The sequence below is a fragment of the Lissotriton vulgaris genome, chromosome 7 (genome assembly GCF_964263255.1).
Source record: "Lissotriton vulgaris chromosome 7, aLisVul1.2, whole genome shotgun sequence".
NCBI classification, from domain to species: Eukaryota; Metazoa; Chordata; class Amphibia; order Caudata; family Salamandridae; genus Lissotriton; species Lissotriton vulgaris.
The window spans coordinates 1,662,709,565-1,662,734,154 of NC_141695.1; the positions used below are offsets into that span (position 1 = coordinate 1,662,709,565).

The window sequence follows — 24,590 nt, forward strand, 5'->3', positions numbered from 1 at the left end:
AAGGAAACAACAGATGTCTGCATGCTGGAGTTGGGCCTGCATAGGCACTGTGCATGTTGCATTGGGTGCCGATAACACCACACCGAGCCAATGGACCACCCCACCTCCAGACGAACAGGGATAGTGCGCACACACAAAAATTCCAGATCCAGTCTGATGCCTGGGGATAAGTATATGTTAAGAAATTTGCGTCTAGAAGTCTCTATCAGATATGCAAACGTTGTAGAGAACCATTTTGAGAACACTAACTTACAATCCGACTTTACCATTAAAGATGATTTTAAATTACAATTCGTTTGAGTGGAAAAAGCATGTCTCTATCTGTGTCAAACTGAAGTTATCAACTATTAAGTGTAAAAAGGTAACACAGTGTTAGTGAGTGGGAGAGATGGGCCTTACAACAGTGAAAAACCACGTTAGAAGTTTTTCATTGTCAGGACATGTAAAGCTTAGGCACCATACCTACTTTTTAAATTCAAATTCGTTTTATTGGTTTCAAGAAAAAAAAAACGGCAATACATTGCAAAAGAAGGACTCCATCTAGAAGTAGCGTATGAGACCGACAAGCATGTCTTCTCCACAAAGCAAACGGCAATCGAAATACATGGGCCGGTCTGCGAGTGTGAAGCGTAAGCCGTGAATGTTAAGCCTGGTAAGAGAACGTAATCCTAAGAACACAAACCAAAAACCCCCTCCCCCCTCCATTCCCCCCCACCCCAATCAGTGTGCCGAATTAGCAGAGCGATCATCAAGGCTGCCACAGCCCGTTTAACTTGTTCCCTCATGAGGTCGGTGAGAGTCAGTTGGGGTATCTGTAAGGCGCAATAATCGGAGATATCTAGGGCATGTAATTTCGTTGAATTCTTTTGAGAGAAGGACAGTAATGGTAACCAAAGCTTGCGGAACGTGTCAGCTGACTGTGTAAGTGTGGCCTGGATGTGCTCCATTCCCAGTGTGAACCAAATTTTGTGTAGCCATCCTGTGTGAGTGGGTCTAGTGGTGGTCCCCCAGAATGACAAGACGTGTTGGGACGCAGCTTGCATGGCAATCCCCATTTGGCGCCTTCGTATGGATTTCAGGGGGAAGGTGAGCTCGTTGGGAAGGCTCAGGAGAGTATAGGCTGGAAATCTCGGAATTTCAGTATCGAATGTGCTGTCTATGTCATCTAATACTGCTGTCCAGTAGTCCCTAACTTCTCAGCAATCCCAAAGGAGATGGGTCATAGTGCCCCGTTCCCCGCAGCCCCTCCAGCAAAGCGTGCTACGAGATGGGTTCCCTTTGTTCCGACGGGGGTAAGGTGCCAGTAAATGGCTAGTTTCACCGCCGCTTCTCTGCCGGCAATATTGCGCGTCGTGTGGGAAGCCCTATAGTATATGTAGCACCATTCCTGGTTTGTCAGTGACCTCTCTAGCTCTGCCTCCCAACGTTTCTGTCCCGCTGCACAACGCCTCGCTGGTGTGGGTGTAAACAACTGATAGAGTTCCGAGATGAGGCTTTTATCAGAGTCCTTCGTCACTAGCCACCTTTCAAAATCTGTCATCCGTCTGCCAACTAGTGGTGCATAATCAGGGTGTGTGAGCCAGTGTCGAAGTTGAAAATATTGGAAAAGTTGGGGTGAGACAACACCATATCCCTGAGCTAGATCTGAGAGGGAAAGAAAACCCTGCAAATCGAAGAGGTGACCAGCCGATCTGCAGCTGGTGCCGCGCCACTGTGAGAATGCTTGTGGATCATTGCCTGGTGCGAACTCTGGGTTATCTAGAAGGGGAGTGAGTGGGGAGGGGAAGGTCGTGAGGCCTCTCCTTACGGCGACCGTGTCCCAGACGCGCAGAATGGTACGGGTGATAGGTGACCTCTGGAGGTATCGCGGCACATCACGTCGGTGGAGAAATGGGATCTTCCAAAGGGATGTTTGGGCCATCGCCCTGTCTTGGAGCAGCCATCTTTTTTCAGATTCCGGCCTATACCATTCCACGAGGTAGCAGAGCTGTGATGCCTGAAAGTATTGCTGAAGATTGGGGATCTCAAGACCCCCTTCATCCATGCCCCTATAAGCTAATTGTTTGTGTAAGTGCGGACGTTCCCCCCCCCCCCATGTAAATTGTTGGAAGGCGCCCTGTAAGGTTGCGATGGCGCCTGCTGGGGGCAACACCGGGATGGTTTGAAAAACATATAGAATCTTGGGCAGGGCCGACATCTTCACCGCTGCAATTCGCCCCAATAGGGAGAGAGGTTGTTTGGACCACCGTGTCAGATCCGCGCGGATCTGGGATGTAAGGCTTGCGTTGTTTATGGCGACCGTCGAATCTGTGGAGGAGGTAAGGGTGATACACAGGTATGGAATCTGCGTTCTCGTTTGCAAGCCCCCTCCGTAAACTGGTGTGCCCGCAGGGGAACAGGTATAGCTACCCAGTGGCAGTATCAGCGACTTCCCCCTGTTCGTCTTGAAGCCAGACACCGCATCAAAGGATTCCACTTCCCCCGGGAATGCGGGGATCGAGTGCTCTGGGTGATCGAGGGCAGCTATAATGTCGTCGGCGTAGAAGCTGATCGTATGTGGCTCTCCGCCAAAAGCGATGTCATGTATGTCCGGATTATCGCAGATCTTTTGCGCTAGCGGCTCCACATATAGAGCAAACAAAAGAGGCGAGAGGGGGCACCCCTGCCTCGTGCCACGTTGGATCTCGAAGGGGCTCGAGTACAAGCCACCCAGGTGAACCCGCGCTTGGGGATGGTGGTAACAGCTTGCAATCCAAGATTGAAAGCGGTCTCCTATTCCAAAATGGGCCAAGACCCGTTGTAGGAAAGACCAGTCGACTCAGTCAAACGCCTTCTCGGCGTCGATGGCCAGCAGGGCCGAGTCCGACTGTTGGAAATGGGCCTTATCCATCAGGTGGAGGAGCCGTTTGGTGTTATCACTACATTGACGGTTCGGGACGAAGCCGGACTGGTCAGGTTCCAGAACCCCAGGCAAGTATGGCCCAAGGCGTGCAGCCAGCACGCTTGTGAAGAGTTTCAGGTCCAAGTTAAAGAGGGAGATGGGGCGGAACGCAGAGCAATGCGTGGGTTCTTTGCCGGGCTTGGGTAGCACTACTATCTCGGCTTCCAACATATCTGGAGGAATGGAGCCCGGGCCGCTGAAGTAGTTGAAAAGCTGAGTAAGAACTGGGGCCGAGAGCGGGCTAAAGGTTTTATAAAAGAACGGCCGAATAACCGTCCAGGCCTGGAGACTTGAGGGGTCGAAGGCCTGATATAGCTGCCACCACCTCATCTAGTTGGATGGGAGCCTCCAAAGCGTCCACGCTCGCCGGGGAGAGCGCCATAGTCGCCACACCCGCCAAGTATGTATCGATGTCCGCACCCGGGACAGTATCGGCTCGGTATAAGGAGGCGTAAAAGTCCCGAAACGCCTCCGCGATCTGTGCCTCCTCCTTGATTTCATCGCCCATTCCGTCTTTTAGGCCTTGGATTTTCGAGCGCTGGGTTTTTGCTTTCAGCGCGCTAGCTAGTAGGCGACCTGTCTTGTTCCCTCCCACATATAAGTATGGCGGAGGCGCAGTGCAGCGAACTCTGCCCTATCCAGGTCCAAGCTGGCCAATTGGGCCCTGGCGCCTTTTAATTGCTTCCAGACTCGTAGAGCCCCGGTGCGGCTATGAACCCTTTCGAGTTCAGATACTTGGGCCATCAAGTCGTCCCGTTTCGCTGCGCGGTCCTTAGCCTCCTCCGTTGCTATCGCAATGAGTTTGCCGCGGGCCACCGATTTCAGTGCTCCCCACAGGGCCGAAACTGACACCTCGGGCGTATCATTAATGGTCTGATAGTCAGTAATGCACTTGCGGAGTTGCTTAGTGACCTCTGGACGCTGTAGGAGAGTTTCAGGTAACCTCCATTTCCCGGGGGCCGCCTAATCTTGGGAACTGTGAGTGTAAGTTCGATTGCATCATGGTCTGAAAGGGCTGTTGGCACAAAGCAAATGTCGGTTAGCCTGGCGATCAGGTCAGAGGATCAGAGAAAGTAATCTAGTCTGGCATAGGTGCCGTGCACATGTGAATAAAACGTGTATTGTGACGCTCCTGGGTGTTTGGCGTTCCATAAATCCACCAGCCCCCGTTCTTGTAACTAAGTCTTGCCTGCGGTGGAGAGAGTGCCTGTGTCCCCATATCTGTGCCCTGATCTATCCGCGTTAGTGTCCATCACCAGGTTGAGGCCCCCCCCCCCCTAGAAGCAGGAGAAGGCCAGGGGAACTGAGCATCTCCGAGATGGCACCTTTCAAAAAGGATTCCGGTCTTGTGTTTGGAGTGTAAAGGGAACCTATTGTCAGCTGTTGGTTACCGATCAGGAAGCTATATGCCAAGAGCCTACCCTTGATCTCCCCCATTTTGTCACCAATCCGTCCCCGGAAGCGCCTAGACGCCTAGACACTAAGATAGCAACCTCTGCTTTTTTCTCTGGTAGAGAGGAGAAGAATTGTTGGGGAAAAGCGCGGGATCGCATCCTGTGCCAATCCTTCGCAAGTAAATGGGTTTGTTGGATTAAACAAATCTCGGCCCGAGTATTCCAGATAAGATTTATTTTATTTATTTATTTTATTTTGCGATTTCTAGAGCGCCTGGTGACCCGTAGGCATCCCCGCGCTATGAATCTGTGCAGACCAGGAGAGGGGGAGAGGGGGAGAATTATTTAGGAAACAGAAGGGTCTTGAGTTTCTTACGGAACAGGGTGTGCGAGGGTTCCAGACGTAGGCTGTGAGGGAGTGCGTTCCAACCTATGGAGGCTTTGACCGCAAAGCGACGGCCGCCGGTTCGAGCCTTCCTGAATTTTGGTACAGTGGCCAGATGTTCGGCGTCAGAGCGGAGGGGTCTGGAAGCTTTATATGGGGTAACCATGTGTCTTAGTGCGGCTGGGCCAACTCCATTGATAAGCTTGTGGGTGGTGCACAGAGCTTTAAATTCTACTCTCTGGCGGACAGGGAGCCAGTGTAGGGCTTTGAGGGCAGGCTTGGCTGAAACTCTGGGGGGGAGGTTCATAATGAGCCTGGCCGCCGCATTTTGGGTGCGTTGGAGTTTGGCCAGGGTGTATTCCGGAGCCCCCAGATAGATGGCGTTGCTGTAGTCGAGCCGGGCTAAGACAAGTCCCTGGATCAGTAATTTCCTGGATAGCGGGGGGAGAAGGGGTAGGATCTTACGCACGGATCGTGATGCAAAGGGTATCTGTATAACGAACAAGTTACTTACCTTTGGTAACGATATATCTGTAAGAAACAGTAGTTGGTATTAGATTCCTTACCTTAGACTATCCCCAGGCATCAGACTGGATCTGGAAATTTTTGCTCAGCAGTACCCTTGCGCGTCGGTAGGAATCGTCTGCGGCTCCACGTCCGTCGTCTGCGCCGTGATGACGTCGTCGGAGTACTTAGACGCCGCCTCCGCGTGCTGACGTCAGTTTTTAGACACAGCTTTACGCCAGAAACGCAGAGCCATGTTAAAAACCAACACTGGTGCCATTGAAACTAGGGCCCTGAAAGGGGATGACCTTAACCCTAGATATCGGTTCGCAGAACGGGGAGGATGGGTGGGGCGGTAAGGAATCTAATACTAACTACTGTTTCTTACAGATATATCATTACCGAAGGTAAGTAACTTGTTCATCTGAAAGAAACAGGTTAGTATTAGATTCCTTACCTTAGAATAGATACAATACCAACCCCGGTGGTGAGGCTGCAAACCAATAATCACACCAGAAAGTCCTGGAGGACCGAATGGCCAAAGAAGCCATATCTCCGGACTTGGCTGTCCAGGCAGTAGTGTCTTGCAAACGTGTTCAGCGAGGCCCACGTAGCTGCCTGACAAATGTCCTGCTAGGGGACTCCCCGGCCCAGGGCAGTAGTAGCCGCCGTGGCCCGAGTGGAATGGGCACTCAGCCCAACAGGAGGCTCCTTCTTTGCCAAGGAGTAACAAATCCTTGATACACAAGACGACCCACCGAGAGATGGTCTGCTTGTGTACCGCCCTTCCCTTCTTAGCGCCCACGTAACCAACAACGAGTTGGTCATCCACCCGGAACTGGCGTGTGCGATCAAGATAGAAGAAGAGCGCACGTTTGGGGTCCAGACGGTGGAGCCGCTCTTCCTCCTTTGAGGGATGCGGGAGAAAGTGGGAAGAAGAGGGCGCCACCAGGCTTCTCATCCCTGGCCACTTTTTGGTAGAACGGCACCTTTCCTCCCAACTTACAACCGGTTCAACTGTCTAAATGATTTAGAGGGGGTGGATTGACAAATAGACAAGGCCCCTAAGGACACCGTAGAAAAGGGTGCCCAAGCAGTAACATCAGTGGTGCAAAGACATTTGGCCCTGCAAACCCAACTAGGTAGGGTGGAGGACTCTATGCCTGTAATTAATGAACAATTAACACATACCCAGATACCACCTGTAGCTCTATTAGGGGATGCGGAACAGACCCCATGTCGGTTTGTTAGCTGGAACGTGGCAGGGACTAGAGCCAAAAGACTAGATCCCACATGGATAGATTTTATAGCCAGTAACCATGTAATCGCCTTACAAGAAACATGGGACACCGCACCAACCTTCTGGCTGGATGGGTTCACAAGCTTTACTATTCCAGCAATTCCAAGCAGCGCAGGAAGAGCTAAGGGCGGACTAGTGCTCCTCTTCTCGCTGAAACTGGCAGGAACGTTTAAACAATTAGAGTCTAGGTCCCCAAATATTTTAATGGTAGAATGGACTATTTCACCAGGGCGGGTCCTAGTGGTCTCAAATTTTTATAATTCCTGGGCTAGACAAACAGATACAGCCCATGTGGACCATTTGGAAAACGTTCTTATTGACTATAGTCACAAATCTTGCACTAATTTCGATTTTTTAATCTTAGGTGATTTTAACATCCAAAAATGTGTTTTAAAATGTAACTTAGGCAATTCAGATGGTCAAACAGAAAATGGCAATTTGCACTTTGTTCACACCAAAGCGGGGGAGGCGCTGGAATTTCTCCTTGCTAGCCTTAATATGTCTGAACCCCTTAGCACTGGTAGTGGCGAATCGCCTCCCACTTACAAAGGGTCTGAAAGTGGGTCTGTGATAGATTTTATTTTTGTTTCTCAGGGCTTAACCTCTAAGTTGGGGATTTACGAGGTAACTGCCTCCCCACATAGTGATCACAACCCAGTCTCTGTACAGGTTCATTGGAGTGACTTATGGAGCAAACACCTGGGTCTTCCCAGGGCTTGCACATCGACGGTGCCCAGTGACCAGGGCAGACGGCTCAAGTGGGGAAAGGTGGTTCAGGAAACCTTTATGGCTTCCCTGTGCCCAAAGATAGAGGAACCCATGCGTATCTGTTTAGACCAAAACGCCCCCAATGAAGAGATTGTCTCAGCTTTTAATTTAATTTGTGCACTCACGGCTGAAGAACTAACAGTTCCCAATTCCAATCTGCTACCAAATCCATTTAAATGGTTTGATAGAAGCTGCTCTAAAGCCCATAAAGATCTGAAAAATGCCCTTAAAACAAAGCCGAGGGATAAAACTTTAATCTCTAAATTAAGGCGAGAGTATAAATTGGCTGTAAAAAATAGAAAAAATACAATTAAAAAGAATGCCTGGAGTGATTTGCTTGACGTTGATATACTACGGAACAGTAAAAGATTCTGGGACATCATAAACAACCAATTTTTCTCTGGGGAGACCAACACAATCTCCGACTGTATTATCAGTGACGAGAAATGGGTTGATCACTTCAAAAATATATATGGCGGTAATGACCCTGTGAACGGTACTGAGACAGGAATGACCAGGGGTTTAGTGGCAGTAGAATTTAATGAAGAGGAGGTATATAAAGCTATAATGGACTCCACGAAAAATAAGGCTCCGGGCCCGGATGGAGTCCCGGTAGACTTCTTCATATACGCCCCAACCACCTGGTCTAAAGTCCTTACAAATGTCTTCAGGGCAACAAATGATGGATGTTTTCCAGAAACCTGGAACACATCTGTCATAGTACCAATTTTTAAAAAAGGAGACAGGGAGAACCCGGGATGTTACCGCCCAATCTCTTTGATAGACTCTGCCTTTAAGATCCTGGGCAGAGTACTACTGACGAAGTTGAGAACAAACCTGGAGATCTGTGGGGATCTCGCAGAGATTCAATATGGCTTTAGGGAAAAACGGGGAACCTTAGAGCAATGCTCAAATTTACACCTCCTAATATCAAAGTACACGGTGGCCGGGGAGGGTTCATTGTATTTAGCCTTTATGGACCTTTCCTCGGCCTTCGACCTGGTTAACAGGGCCAAGCTTTGGGCTATACTGCGCGAGCTTGGTATTGAGGACCCCTTGGTGGCCCTCATAGCAAGCCTGCACCAAGGCCTAACTGCGAAGGTCCGGGTAACCAGGGAAGGGCGATGCTCCGACAGCTTTAGGTCAAACAAGGGTGTCCGTCAAGGCTGTATACTAGCCCCACTTTTATTCACCATTTACATTAACGATCTAGGGAAGTCCTTGTTAGCAGGTAATGCCGATGTCCCGTGGGTAGGTGGGAAGCAGATTCCGGCCCTTTTATATGCGGACGATGCTGTTCTCATCGCCCGCACGGGCATTGGGCTACAGACCCTTTTGGAACTTTTTGGCTCTTTTATGGCCAAACTGGATCTAAAAATTAATGTGACTAAATCGCACACAATGATTGTGGGCCCACAAAAAAATAAATCCCACACAAAAACCTTTTTTTGCAATGGCGAGGCTCTCTCCAGGGTCCCGGTTTTTCCTTACTTAGGGGTCCTGTTCGATGAGAAGGGCTCCTGGGTCCCGCAAATTAAGGCCAAACGTATTGCTTTAGCACGATCCACAGCAGCTCTGTTGGATTTCACTAAAAGACTGGGGGCTAAACCAATGGATGCTGTGTTAAAAGTTTACAAAAGTAAATGCATCTCGATAGCCTCATACGGTGCAGCACTGTGGGGTTACACTAATTTGGATAGTATGCAGACAGTAGAGAATAAACTTATCAGACGAATTTTGTCGGTCCCAAACTCTACACCTACCTACTCCATACATGAGGAAGTTGGCCTACCCTATATTATAGACGGATTGAAAATGGCACCTTTACTTTTTTGGGCCAATATCTGGTTAAACACTGAGTTGTCTTTAAACCACACAATCCTTAAAGACGTGACTGCAAGGGAGGGGGCAATGAAAATAGCCTGGCTAAGATATATAAAGTCATCATTCACTGCCCTCGGGAGACCGGATCTATATACAACTCCGTCAAAAATTAGGAAAGCGGATGTTGTATGGATTAAGAATGAATTCCAGGGGAGGACACGCTTAGAGAGAGAGGAGTCTGAAGTTAATAAACCGCTAGTAAGAGCACACCTGGTTTTGTCCTCTTCCCCCTCGATGGAACCTTACCTGCAATACGTCTCCAAACCCTTGCATAGATTTCTGTTAACCAGATTCAGAATGAACTTAATCCACTATTCATTAGGCATCTTTCCCGTGTGGGGTAAACCGGAGCATACACAACCCTGTGAGTGTGACCAATTTTCTGATCAGGATACTCTACACTTTGTGTTTTTCTGTGCGTTTTACAATACTGAGAGGAGAAAATATCTAATTCCCCTCCTGAAAACACTGGGCTTCTTACAAGTGAGACCTGCCTTGCTTTATCTCCAAAGATTGCCGGATGCACATGTCACTTTTTGTGTCGCAAGTTTTTTAACAGCCGCATACAGAGGTAGAAACAAAAGGATTCCTAGAACTGTACTGTTTTAAAAAACTAAAAATCAATATATTAACTGTTACTTTATTGTTTGTATTATGGTGACTAATTAAGTGATTCTTTTTTGGACACTATGTAAAAACAAAATGAACTGTGGGTATTTTTAAAATGTCTTTTTTAAATGTATGTATGTTTTGCCTTTTATGATTTTAACAAAAATCGAATAAAGTGTATTTTGACTGACTGACTGAGTAACAAATCCTTGATACACAAGACGACCCACCGAGAGATGGTCTGCTTGTGTACCGCCCTTCCCTTCTTAGCGCCCACGTAACCAACAACGAGTTGGTCATCCACCCGGAACTGGCGTGTGCGATCAAGATAGAAGAAGAGCGCACGTTTGGGGTCCAGACGGTGGAGCCGCTCTTCCTCCTTTGAGGGATGCGGTGGCGGAAAGAAGGTGGGCAAGGTGATGAATTGCCCGATGTGGAAGGCCGTGACAACCTTGGGCAGGAAAGAGGGTCTTGTCCGCAACACAACCTTGTCCGGATGGACAGAAAGGAAAGGAGGTTTGGAAGAAAGAGCCTGGAGCTCACTCACTCTCCTGGCAGAGGTGATGGCAACCAGGAAAGCAGTCTTCAGAGTAAGAAGGTGGAGAGGACAGTTGTGAAGTGGCTAAAAGGGAGGGCACATCAGATAGGTAAGAACCAGGTTCAAGTTCCACTGATGCATCACAAACGGAACAGGTGGAAACGTGTGTGTGATGCCTTTCAGAAAACGAGTTACAATAGGGGACTTGAACAAAGAAGGTTGATCAGGCAGCCTCAGAAAGGCTGAAAGGGCAGAAAGGTAGCCCTTGATAGTGCCCAGAGCAGAGCCCTGCTGGGCAAGAGAAAGAAGGAAGAGAAGAACCTCAGAAAGAGGGGCAGAGAGAGGATCCACAGCCTTTGCTGTGCACTATGCCACAAATCTGTTCCACCTGCAGGCGTATACTGACTTTGTGGAGGGACGCCTGGCTGCCAGAATGACATTACAGACTTCAGGAGGCAAGTCAAATGGCCTCAACTGTCGCCGCTCAATCTCCAAGCATGGAGGTGGAGACTGGACAGGTTCGGGTGGAGGACCGTCCCCTGCTGCTGCGACAGAAGGTCCTCCTGAAGAGGCAGATGAACCGGGGAATTGACTGACATACTGAGTAGCTCAGGATACCAGTACCTTTGTGCCCAGTCCGGAGCCACAAGGATGACTTGGGGCCGGTCGCGTTTGATCTTCTTAAGCACTCTGGGCAGAAGTGGTATGGGCGGAAAGGCGTACAACTGACCGCAACTCCACTCACGACGAAAAGCGTCTTCGAGCGAGTGCCGCCTTGGAAATTCCAACACACAGAACTGATGACATTGCGCAATCTCTTCTGTGGCGAATAGATCTAACCAAGGCTCTCCCCACTGCAGAAAGAGAACTTGCGCCACGTCCGAGTTCAGACGCCATTCGTGATCCATCATGCACCGGTGGCTGAGTTCGTCCGCCCAGGCGTTCAGAGAACCTGCTAGGTGTTGAACCACCAGGGTCACGCCCTGATATTCCAGTCACTGCCAGAGGCGCAGAGCCTCCTGGCATAGGGTTCACGACCCCACCCCGCCCTGTTTGTTGCAGTACTACATGGCGGTAGTGTTGTCCGTGAACACTTGCACTACACTCCCCCTGACAGAGGGGAGAAATGCCTTCAGTGCTAGACGAATCGCCCGCATCTCCAGAAGGTTGATATGGAGCCGGGACTCCGCCAGAGACCAGAGGCCTCTGATCTCCGCCTCTCCCATGTGGCCTCCCCAGCCCTGGAGGGACGTGTCCGTCACAACCACGTGCTCCGGTTGGGGAAGGGAGAGGGATCTGCCGCTGACCCAATCGCGGTCCGTGAGCCACCACTGCAGCTGTCTCACAGTGCCCACCGAGATCAGAACATGGTCGGACAGGTTGCCCTGATGCTGGGCCCACTGAAAGTTCAGGTCCCACTGCAGAGCCCGCATCCGACACCTGGCGTGATGCACCAGAAGGATGCAGGAGGCCATCAGCCCCAGAAGCCGCAGCGTCAAACTGACCGAGACTCGGGATAAAGGCTGAAAGAGTGGAATCAGAGCCTGAATATCCCGGACCCGCTGCTCGGGTGGATAAACCCGAAACTGCGCCGAGTCTAGAACCGCTCCGATGAAGAGGAGCTTCTGAGAAGGGCAGAGGTGTGACTTCGGCACATTGATGGAAAACCCCAGCTTGTGCAGGAGGTCTGCCGTTGTCTGGAGGTGGCTGACGACTGTCTGGGGCGAGCCAGCCTTCAACAACCAGTCGTCGAGGTAGGGGAAGACAGAAACCCCTAACCTGCGCAGATGAGCTGTGACCACCGCCATTACCTTCGTGAACACCCGTGGGGCGCTGGTAAGGCCGAAAGGGAGCACGGTAAACTGAAAGTGCTCGTGGCCTACCGTGAACCGCAGGTACCGCCGGTTGGCCGGCAAGACACGGATGTGGAAATAAGCGTCCTGCAAGTCCAACGCTACCATCCAGTCTGCTGTCCAGTCCAGGGCAGCTAGGACCTGAGCCAGTGCCAGCATTTTGAACTTCTCCTTCCGGAGGAAGCCGTTGACGTTCCTTAGGTCCAAGATAGGGCGTAGGCCACCTTTGCCCTTCCTGGGTACCAGAAAGTAGTGGGAGTAGCAACCACACCCTACTTCTGGCCCAGGAACGCGCTCGATGGCCCCCCTTGACCAAACTTCCTCCTGGTGAAGTCGCAAATGATCCCCCGATACGCGCTGGTATTGCGGTGGCATGGCTTGAGGGGTCGCCTCGAAGGGGAGGGAGTAGCCCTTTCGGACGGTTTGCAGCACCCACCTGTCCGGTGTGACAGTGCGCCAGTGGTGGAGGTGTTGGCGAACCCTGCCCCCCACTGGCGTTACATGGGCCTGAAAGCACGGACTAGGAGGGTTTTGAGGCAGATGCTGCGGGGGAAGGTGTGGACTGACCTCGCCATTGTCCCCGACCGCCCCCACGGCGGTTACCACGGCCGCCACCACGTTGGATGTTAGTCCTTGGTGCGTGGCTGTCAGCACGTGTGGGGGCGCCCCTTCCTTTGCCACGAAAGGAGCGAAAGGCACCCAATTGCTGGCGCGGGGCTCAGAGGCCCAAGGACCTGGCCTTAGCCCTGGAGTCCTTAAAGCGCTCAAGCGCATGGTCTGCTTTGTCGTCAAAAAGGCGACGGCCATCAAACGGCATGTCCATGAGTGTATTCTGGACATCGGCGGAAAAGTTGGCGGACCTCAACCAGGCGTGGCGACGAATCGCCACCGTCGTTGCCATCGCTCTGCCCAGTGAGTCGGTGGTATCCAGCCCACACGGATAGAATACCGTGCCGCATCCCGGCCTTCCACAAGGGCTTGGCAGAGTTTGGCCCGTACCTCCAATGGGCACTCTGGCAGCACTTCCGCGACCGGATCCCACAGGGAGTGGGTGTAGCGGCCCAAGAGGCATGCGGTGTTGGAAGAGCATAGGACCAAGTGCCCAAAAGAACGTCAGTCAAGGCCTCATTAAATGGCAGCAGAGGCTCAGCCGAGCTTGACTGCGGTTTAAGGACCTCAGTGAGGAGGTTAGTCATCACGGCCGCGACGGGGAGCTCAAGGCTCAAGGCCTTCGCCGCCCGCGTCTACCCCACACTGTAGGTTGTCCCCTCCTCCGAAGCCACGGTAAGAGGTGAGACAAAACCAGTGTCTGGCGAGGTATCCAGACCACTGGCATCCCCAAGTCCACCTGTCCAGTCCTCCTGGGACTGACACTCACGTGTCAGAGTGTCTTCAGACCCCTCCCAATACTCCTCATCACCCATCCCCTGATAATCAGGGTTGTCAAAAGATGGGGCCGGTTCGTTGAAGTTAAAAGTCCCAAATCGGCATCGAAAGTGGCGCCCAGCGGCGCCGTTGGAACGCCTGAACCGGGTCGAGGGAGGTATCAGGGGCGGCGCCGCCCGAGGACGGCGCTGGAGGCAACACCTGGGGGGCCGGCGCCGGTGAGGTTGTGAGGTCAACCTGCGACGACCCGGATCCAGAGGGGCCCTGCGGCGCCGGACCCAAAGGTGCCTGCGGCGCCGGGGCCGAAGCACCCGACGGCGTCGGTGCCGAAGCACCCGACCCGCTAGGGCCCCCAGATGGGTCCGCTGGGCCCGAAGGAGCTGCGGAGCCCGTCGTAGGAGCGAGGGACCTCATGGCCATGAGGAAGCACTCTATCTCCTCTGGCGTCGCGTGCTGCCCAGGGACCGGAGGGTGTGGGGCAGGCCACAAAGCCCGCGACTCCGACGGAGCCGCGTGGGCGGTGTCACCCGAACCCCCGGCCGCGTCGCGCGAGTCGGAAGAGCGATGACTTCGACTTCTTGTGCTTACCTGACAACTTCGACCCGGAGGAGTGATGTTGACTCCCGGAGCTCTGATGGCTCCGACCCCGCAACCTGTCCCTCGACCTCCGTTGGGACCAGGACCTCTTGCGGCGCGGGGCCGACTACCGGAGTTCGAGACGCTCCCGCCTAGCTTTCGAAGTCAGGGCTCAGCAGTGGGCGCAGGTCTTGTCGTTGTGGTCGACGCTGAGACAGTGGAGACACCGACGGTGAAGGTCGGTGACCGACATCAGTTGGTCGCAATCCTCACAAGGCTAGAAACCTGGCATCCCTATCGGCACCGTCCGGAGTCGTAAGACTCAAGAAAAATGATCAAAAGGGATCAAAAAAAAAAGTTTCGTCAAAAAATTACTAAGGTACCACTTTTTCCGCATCTGCGCTGCTGCCGCGGAAAAAAAGAACTGACGTCAGCACACGGAGGCGGCGTCTAAGTACTCCGACGACGTCATCACGGCGCCGACGACTGACGCGGAGCCGCAGACGACGCCTACCGACGCGCAAGGGTACTGCTACACAAAAATTTCCGGATCCGGTCTGACGCCTTCGGATATTCTAAGGTAAGGAATCTAATACTAACCTGTTTCTTTCAGATTAGCGTGACTGCACATTGAACCCCCGCGCACACTGGTTCCCACCCTTGACACTTCCCCCCGACCCAAACCAAACCCCAACTGAAGACCCCCTCCACCCCCACTGCTCCTCCTCCCTCAAAGTCCAAATCGTCCCACCCCCCAAACACCCGTTCCAGCCCAAACCTTCACCCCGCCAACCCCCCTCCCCCCCTTACCAACCCCAACTAGGAATCCCCATTTGCAAACCATAGTCAGTCTCAGGCCTATCAATTCAGTTCAGGCCCGTATAGAATTCGTGTGGAGGGTAGCGTGGCAGTGGCGTCCCCATTGGCCCCCCGCACATCCCCCTCGCCCGTGTTGACGCAAAGCTAAGAGTGCAAATCCCTTGTCAGTGCTGTCCCAAGGCGCAGCCGCTGTGTCCTTGACCACCTCCTGTATGGCTGCCGCCTGTTCCTGAGCCATGGTCGTCTGGTCCGGTTTAAGTTCCGCCTTGGGGGAGCGCTGGCGCCCCACTCACTGCCATTCGCCTCCGGATTGCTGTTTGGGCCCTTTCTGTGAGCGCTGCGGTGATGTTTTACCCTCGTGTTCGTCCTCCTCCGGGTCGATTCCCAGCTGTGTGCAAGTGTCTCGGAGGGAACAGAGTTGTTGCAAGGTTCCCTTCCATTTAAAGATCAGCCGAAAGGGATGATCCTAAGAGTAGGGGATCCCTTCGTCCTGTAGAAACGCTGTGGCCATCCGGAAGGCCTTCCGCTTTTGCAGAGTGATGGCAGAAAGGTCTTGGTATAAGGCCACTGGGTGGCCCTGAAACTGAAGGGGTTGTTTCTGCTGAGCTTCTTTCAGGATCCTCTCTTTCAAGGGGAAATCGGGTAGAAAAGCTAAAGTGTCCGGGGGGGGATGGGGGGGGGGGGGGGGTGGGGGCAGGCTTACGCCGGCCCAGGCCAACTCTGTGCGCCCGGTCCATGCGGATTTCAAAGTCTGGAGATTCGCCCAAAATTTCTCTGAACAACCCCTGCAGGTAGCTGTTCCCTTCTGCTTTAGATGGCACTCCCCAGACTCTGATGTTGTTTCTCCTGGAACGGTTCTCGAGGTCCTCCGTGTGAGCCTGGAGATTTACCTGTTGCTCCAGGAGGTGGAGGACTTCTTGTTGCAGGAGCTCCACTTCTTCGCTCCGTGTCTGGTCCGAATCCTCCGCCGCAGCCACTCTCTCTCCCAAGCCGTCTACATCGCGGCGAAGTTCGCGTTGCTCTCCGGCTAGATCTTGCTTCAGGGTTTGAAAGTCTTCCCTCAAGGAGTTAAAGAGGGACTCCAGAAAGGCCTTGGTGATAGGGGCTCCCCCGTCTTCCTGGGCCGGGGGGGCTGGGCTCTTGTCTCCCTTGGGGGCGCTCTTGACAAGCATGTCAGGGATTGTGCGGCCTCCCCTGCGCCCCGTGCTGGCCATCTCGTCCTGTTCCGTTCGCCAGCCGTATTCGTGGTGACCAGTAGCGCTTCCCAAAGGTGGGCAGGCAAGTCAAGGTGCTGTCTGGACCCCTCCAAGTGGTATGTGGTTTGCCAATGAGGAGTACTCCGCGAGGGGGTCCTTCCCCCCTCAATCCTAGGGCTCTCCCTGCTGAGCCTACGCTGTCTGTGCAATGACCAGGCACTGGGCACCCCCGGTTACTCCGTGCCCCTCCTCACCTTGCCGTCACTAGCTCCTTTCCCGGGCCGCCCCGAGCGCAGGGCAGTCCAAGCCTCCAAAGTTCTGTGGAAGGACCGGGCAGGCTGTAGTCTTCTGACCGTCTGCACTGTGTGGTAGGCCCCAAGCCTGGAACTCGATCATCATGCACGGCCCTGCTGTCTGCGCCAGCTCCAGCACCCTCGGTGCCTGCTCCCCTGGGCCAATCCGCGGTGGAGGTCGTTGCCACTGCGCCAAGGCCGGGCAGTGATGTAGGGCCCGCTATACAAGGTCCGACGCTACCCCGGTTCTCCGATATGGTCCACCTTGTTGCGAACTGTAGGCCTCAGACCCGGGCCTCAAGTTAAGCGCCTCCCCGTGTGATGCTCCGCCACCTGCTCTCGCGGCTCGCTCTGCGCCGGGGCTCACCTTCACAGAGGGGGTCTCGGCTCCCCCCTCGGTCGCTCTGTGTTCTGCCGCCGACCGCGGCAAAGCCCTCAAAGCCGGGTCGCAGCATCATCCTCCTCGGTGCCCGGCCGCCATTTCACGCAGCGCACAGGCGGAGCTCGGGTCCCCGGCTGGAAGGCGTTCTCTGAAGGGCCTCCGGCCGTCCGATGCGGGCCAAAAGTCAGGCAGTGCAGGTCAGCCGGTCAGCAGTGTGGTTTATCGGTGCTGTTGGGGATTTGCGTGCAGATAGCAAGGCTAAACTGGGTTCAGGGCCGGGGAGCCTCGCGGGTCTGGGTCCTTTCAGGCCGCCATCTTGGCCACGCCCCCCATACCTACTTTTTAAATAACATGCACCCTGCACTAAGAGCCTTTGGGGCCTAGTAAAAGTAAGTAGTAAAATGGAATGAGTTAGGCTTGGTAGAATGTTTATTTTGCCAGATCGAAAATGGCAGTTTAAAACTGCACTACAATCTACAGGGGCAGGCCTGAGGCATGTTTTACAGTGCTACGTTAGTGAGTGGCACAATGCGTGCTGCTGCCCATTGACAACATTTAATGTACAGGATATGGGTACAGGTACTACCATTTACTAGGGACTCACAACATTAATTAAAATGTGCCAATTGGGCAAAGGCCAATTTTACCATGGTTTAAGGAGAGAGCACAAGCACCTTAGCAGTGGTTAGCAGGGATAACGTGCACAGAGTCCCAATGCCAACAAGATCATCAAAGTAAGGGAATGAAGACAAAAAATTGGGGTATACCACATCAAGGATGTCAGGTTAAACAGCTATGAAACTTGATTGAACAAGTGTCCTTCTTGGTCAACACCTAATATGTGCCTGTCTTATTCAATGTAATGTACTGGATAAACTAAGTCTTAGAGTCCGAACAGTTGTGTTAAAAACTCTTTGGATTGAACTGACTAAGTAAAATTAAGCCATTGTTTTCTGAACTGTCTCTCTATACTTTCCTGGTTGGGGAGTTTGAACGGTTTTGATGTACTAATACTATGATTTGGATAATCAACATGAGGTTAGTATTTTTTAACTATCGTTATATACTTTCCTGGTAGGTGACTCAATTCTATAAGAATGAAGAGCATAGAGGGTGGTACTCCTATCTTAACATTGCATTTTATGATATTTAAATGCCTTTTTTGTGACTCATAACTAAAGTGGCAAAATACATGTTGGCAGTGTATGTAGCATTTGGCAACATATGCTATGTTTTTGGAAGGTGGCTTTCAGCCCTTGTTGATTCGTTTAAATTAACCTCTTTGATGCTCATGACAAGCTCAGCTCGTCATGAGGTACACCTCTCGTACACTCATGACGAGCTCAGCTCGTCATGAACAATGGGATATCACCATTATCAGCATAGGAGGAGGATATCATCCGCATCCATGGTGTTAATAGTTAAGAGCTGAGAACTGATGAATGAGCAATTTATTCTAAAATCTATATAAGCCTTTCAATCGGGCATTTAGAAATTGTGCTTCCTAGCTTAAGTACCTTCAATTTGTGGTATTGCAGTTCAACTTAATCTTGTGTTTAAACTAGATTGTATGTTCTTGTCACAACTCGGCATTCAGATTTTGATTCTGCTATGTGGTTGTAAGGCTTAAAAAAATCAGACGGGAGACTTGAGTTCTCATGTTTAAGTAAAGTAATGTGTTTCAAACCTTCACCTAGGGCAATCTTAAGAGCTAGGTGGTTGAAAAGAAAGCTAGATCTGCACCATACAAGTTGCCACAGTCGGTCAGTGGAGCAAAATGTACTTTGTCAATGACTCATTTGTCAAACTGAAGAGAGAACAATCAGCCATGTCACCCTAAATAGCTTGGCTAGTGTTAATGATGCCCACACCTTTTAGCTGTACAACTGATTTTAAATATTCTTTCTTTTTCTTCTGTAGGACTAAGAATGTTTACTCATCCCCGCATTGGGGAGAGGAATTCACAAAGGACCTGTCACAAAAGAAGCAAAAGGAAGCTAGACTAGAGAATTCACTTCACCATCCAAAATGCGACACATTGCCAACTGCCAAAGCTGAGGAGGGTCTGCGCCCAAGTTTCAGTTTCAGCAAGAAATATGAATCTGGCGTAACTTTTCAAGAGCCTATGGCTGAAGCCTGTATTTCAACTCCAAGAAATGAAGGCGAATCTGTGGAGCGTCTGCGTCTTGATTTTGAATCACTGATGCTCATAAAGGAAGATGCAAATGAAGACAGTGGTAGTGACCTGTCAGATTCTGAAAGAATCGCTTTGCCCCCATCTCCCTTCACTCCACCAGATCTTATTCTTCGAGCTGAAAGAATCGATCCGGCATCCTTTGATCACCTTTTCGAGCTGAGTTACAAAGAGTCTGAGCATTATTACCCAGACATCCTCCCTCCACCATTTAACTTGTGGGACCTTCGGCAGTTGGCCATGTTTCTTAACACAGAAGGGAAATCCACATCACGACCAAAACCAGCAGGACACCTTGAGAAGTATGTTGATCGGCTTCTCCAGTTAGAATGGTTACAAATGCAAACTGTTCAGAATGAGAAAGCTAAGATAACTAAGCCCAGGCCTCATACTGCCCCAAGTCAATCTTCCAATTTAAAAAGTCCTGCTAAAAGCAGATTGTGGAATAATTCTCAACCAGGCCGAATGCCTGCTCAGCCAGAAAATTTGTTCAGACATCCAAGTTGGCACACTGGCATCAATCGCAAGCAATGTTTATACTCTGAAGGCACCAGGTTGCCAAAGACATCTGGACAATACTCCAAGGCAGCTGATGTGGTTCATGTTAAAACTACTCAAGAGACTAATCCAGCATTGAAAAAAAGAGCAACAGGGATCAACAAGCAACATCTGCTCGAGCTTCAGCCTTCTTCGAGCATCTCAAAGGTTCAGGCAATTGGTAATATCCGATCCTCAAAACTTCCTCTTGCCACCCAAAGTTATTTACATACTGTCAAGGGAACAAAACCTAATGGGAACACAAAGAAAATTGCATTGGCCGATAACCGATACGTGCCTCTCAAAAGAGAAACATGGGATCGGAAGATGACGACAAATGGAGTTAAGCAACCTTTGAGCAAACGTTAGCAAACATGATTGAGATCTTTCAAAAATGTAAAGTATTGTGAAAGCTTCTAAAAAAAAAAAGGCTGCTCTTTAACCAGGTTATGGATACAGGGTTGTCAGTGTCATGTTGCACATGGTACCAAAACATTTACTTTGCAAGTGATGATTTAATGTGTTCTACTGTTCTATCTAGGTGCTCTTGGGAGCATTATCAACATGCATTTGTGTGTTTTGCTCGCTTCAGAAATTATGTGGCCATTATTTTCAAATAAAAACTTGTTGTTGTATACACTTTTAAGAAGATCACAAGCTTTCTGAGTTATACATTGATGATGCTGCCCACTGAAACCAGCTTTGTTGCCATTTCTTTTGGGCGGTGCAAAAGGGGGTGGTAATGGACGGAGCATCTGAACCAATCGAACACTCACACCCAGTCAAAAGATCTGGGTTTAATCCATCACCGTTCTTTAGCCCACTCTGCCACCCCAGTTCAGACATGGCTATATGCAAATCAGTCTGACCCTGTGCCTCATGGGAACAATCCAGCCCGAACTGCCAAGCCATGCCTTCCCTGGACGGGAAACAAGCTTCCGAGGACCGGTTTCTGGCATTCGAGCTATCTTCAGCCCGGCTTGCTTGAATCCAGTGGCAAAGTGAGCAAGGAACTCCCGTCTGAGCATACCCTTCCACACTTATGGCGGCCAAAAGCGGTACAAAAGGGGGTGGTAATGGACGGAGCATCTGAACCAATCAAACACTCACATCCAGTCAAAAGATATGGGTTTAATCCATCACTGCAGGTCAAGCATTACTTTTAAAAAGGTAAAATCTATTTTATTTTCATATCTATTTTTACATTTGGTAATGTAATACAATAGCGAAAGAATACTGGTTTCATTTAAGTAATTGAAATACCTAATATAATTTCTCAGACTGTAATTTAAGATTTCCTATGCCCTTCTTGTGCTTCTTGAGTCAGTCAAGCAGAATGAGCAGGAAAGGGAGGAAGATGTCACAGAAGAAAGGTGGGTGTCTATTTTCAGGGAGAATAAAATGTTAGGGAGCCGAATAAGCTTTCATTTATTCTGACTACATTAAAAAAAAAGCTGAGGTGTAGTAGTCTTTATAACTGAAAAGCTGGCAAATGATAACAGAAGGACATAACCTTGGAGGCATGTGTTGAACTTTCATCAGAAACATTTGGCAATGAACAATTGCAAATTATGCTTCTGGAACTTTCTTTATAGTAGTATTTCCCTTATCATATGGCTTATCTGGGCAGCAGGAGGACAGGACTTATCAACCCACTTGGGTAAGTCATCACCACCTGTGTTTACAATATCTTACTCACTCCTCGACCTTGACATCATCCATATCACACTCACCCGGCTATCACTTTCCTCTGACTAACCTACTCCCCTTCCTCTTACTCCTCTTCTTCCTCCTCTTTCTGATTTTCTTTTTGTTTCTCCTCTTCTTTTTCTTTCTTTGTCCTCTTGTTCTCTGCTTCTTCCACTTCCTCCTTCTCATTTTTCCCTTCCTCCTCTCTTAAACTTCTTCTTCCTCCTGCCTCCTTCTCTCATAAATAGCCAAATTCAACCTTATCAACAGACTTTCTGGGCCAAACGATGAATTTACCTAGGTTATATGAGACCTTATCAGCTTTACCTCCATTCAACACACCACATCATTTAAGGCTTTAGCCAAGGACTCAAGGTTCCTGAAACTGAAATGCTCTCTTGACAACCTCCTTTACTACCTGGATATCAGCAATTCTTTACAGATCTAACCAGTGTAAAAGCAACATCCTCGTCTTCATCATATCAGCCTCTCTATCAATCGTATGCATGACCCAGATACCCCTGGAGTGGTGAGATCATTTCGATTTCATTATACCACTTTCCTTTTACATACCACACTAACACATTTTGTTAAACCAAAATAAAAAATATAATTGGTCTTTCAAGGACTTCCCAACAGAGATGCTCCAAGAAAAGCTCAAATATTTCACCATTCGCCAGCATCCAATAATCGATGTCAACACACTCTGCAAGGTAAACAAACTAACATTAAAAAACCGAGTACTACTGAAAACGTGGTCCACGGAGACTAAACCCTCAGCGCTATGGTACTTACAAGACCTCAATGAGAACGAGCATACAATTTGCAGAAAAGGAGAGAAATGGAGATGAACCAAAATGCTTGATAGTCTTACTTAAATCAAAACACTCCACTCATTATGCAGGCACCTCATTTCTGCTGATACTACCATCAGTTGAGAGGAATTGATGCAGTAGATATCACCTCATACCATAGAGCATCAAACATGATCATAAAAATGAATGGCTCCATGGCACACAAATGGACCTAGACTTTGCAATCAAGAAGTGGGCAATGGGTGACTAGCACAGGATGTATTTTCTGTACTGAGGGAAAGTTGCATTGAAACTGCCCTCTACAACACCTACCTTAAAACAAGTTGTCAAGTGAGATATTTAAAGCCTCGAAGAACAAGGTGCTTGCCTTTTTGGAAATTCCTCATTAGGTAGAGCCTCTAAATAGCTGCAGATTCCTTACCCTGGAATATTCCCCAGGCATCAGTCTGAATACAGAAAATCTTGAGCAGTACCTCTGTGTGCCGGTACGTGGCGTTGATTGGTGCCACGTTGGCATTGTCCATGCCGGACACCTATATGGGCGCAACCGCTGCATCCATTTCTTTACTTGACATTTCCACTCCAGAAGCATGGAGCCACTTTAGAAAGCAGATAAACCTGTGTGTAGACACTAAAGACATACACAGCTATTATAGATAGAAACAATCATTCACATTGTGTGGAGGATGGAAGGGAAGATGCAGGTTACTATTGTATACCATTTTAATTGAAAATAGCTCTAAGAGGGATTTTATCTTTTTCTCACTTCATTTGGCACTGATGTTATCATTGGCTGTTTATGATTAAAATTATTTTTAAATAACACTTGCTTACCTCATTGTCTTGGTGGTGCGTCTCTGTTCCGCCGCAGGTTGTGCCGTTTGAGTGGGGAGAGGAAGCATCAGACTTTAATTTCTGGATCGTCGTCAGCCGCCATCTTGGGCAGTTGACGATCTAGTTTTCAACATACTTATTTTTCTGGGTTTTCACTTTATTATTTAAGCGGAGCCTTGATGCGGATGCACCAAAGGCAAGCCCATCTGCGCCCAGACGCTGCCATAAAGGCGGCATCTTTTACTGGGTAAACGATGTGCCACCTATCTTATACCAGTTCTGAGCTTACAAAGAGAAGGGATCTAAATTTGTGTGCCTCTTGTATAGGGGTATTACTTCCTTTTGGATAAGGAAGGTCTATGGCACTGCAATATGTGCAACATCTCCTGTGCCCTTCCCCCTCCCAGACCAAGTCTGAGATTCTCGGTACCACAGGACATAGGCCTTTAATGGGTAAAAAATATTATTTCTCCTCATACCTACACGTGTACTTTCTCTCAGTTACATGGCTTATATCTTAATGCAAGCTTCATCCCGAAGCATGCTTCGTAGCTATGGGATCTTTTAGACACTAACAAACCAGACTGAAACTTGGCTACACTCTACTGCCTCACTATCAATTACAGTAGCATTCCCTGATGATTATGATTTAACTAGACTTGATAGGCAGTCGAAAATGGAAGTTGGAGTGGCCTTTCCTGCACAAGGTCCGCTAAAGATTAAATGCTTGGACTCCTGCTCCACTACCTAGTTAGAAATGATTATATTTCAATTGAAAACTACCTCAAATCTAACCTGGAAGGGGGCTTTGGTCTATCGTCCACCTGCAAAAAGAAAGATTTCTGCTCAAAGCTTATGAAATGGTTAACCCCAGCAGACAAATTTCTGCTCTTAGGGGATTTCAACTTCCATATGGACAATCAATCTGACTCAGATTCTATCCGTCTTCTTGCAGATTTAAAATCCCTTGGTCTCTATAAAAAGGTAGTTGGTCCCACCCACATTGCTGGACATACCCTGGTTGGAGTATTCACCAATGCCCCTGTCTTACTGGTTGATCCTCCGGCTTGCCTGGTGTTGACTGAACACTTTTCTCCCCAAAAATGTTGCCTTTCAGAAATCCAGGGCTGTCCACTCCAATTCTTGAAACCTACCAGAGTTGGAGGAAGGTAGCTCCTTCTACTTTCTTCCCCGCTTATACTCCTCCTTCTTTGAGGGATTATCAAGATATGGATTTCGCTTTAAATTTTTTTGACAACTAATTTACGCAGGTCTTTGACATCATTGCCCCCTTGAAATTGAGTAAAATCAAAACAAAACAATCTTCCTGCTCCTTGGTATACTGAATCCGTAAAAAAGGACTAGTCAATGTGTAGGGAACATGAGCATAAAACGAGAGTCTAAATCAGATGAGGAAAAACTAATCTCTAAAATTGCATTAAGAAAAACCTAAAAAATTGCAATACAGCAAGAAGAACCCACATTGTTTAAAATGTTAAAAGAATTTATCAAGCCGACCACTTGTAGTTCTACCATCCCTGCATCCCAGACATTCTGTGATGATTTTGCAGCGCAATTTGAAAAAAAGATCAACAATTTCTACCAATCTCTTTCAAATAACACGGCACCGATAAAACTAGCCTCTTCTGAAGTCTGAGTTGCCACCCAGTTCCTCCACCCTGGAGCTTTTTCA

At 49.5% G+C, this 24,590-nt stretch overlaps 1 protein-coding gene across 4 annotated transcripts in view; it reads left to right on the forward strand.

Annotated features, from left to right (window-relative positions):
- FAM217B (family with sequence similarity 217 member B) overlaps window positions 1-20,208 on the forward strand; it is a 207,106-nt gene extending 186,898 nt beyond the window's left edge. For all 4 annotated transcript variants that reach the window (XM_086932654.1, XM_086932656.1, XM_086932655.1 and 1 more), the window contains one exon: window positions 18,749-20,208. In XM_086932654.1, the coding sequence (XP_086788780.1) occupies window positions 18,749-19,928 (1,180 nt within the window). In that variant the 3' untranslated portion in view covers window positions 19,929-20,208. The remainder of the gene's footprint in view (window positions 1-18,748) is intronic.
- The last annotated feature ends 4,382 nt before the right edge of the window (window positions 20,209-24,590 follow it).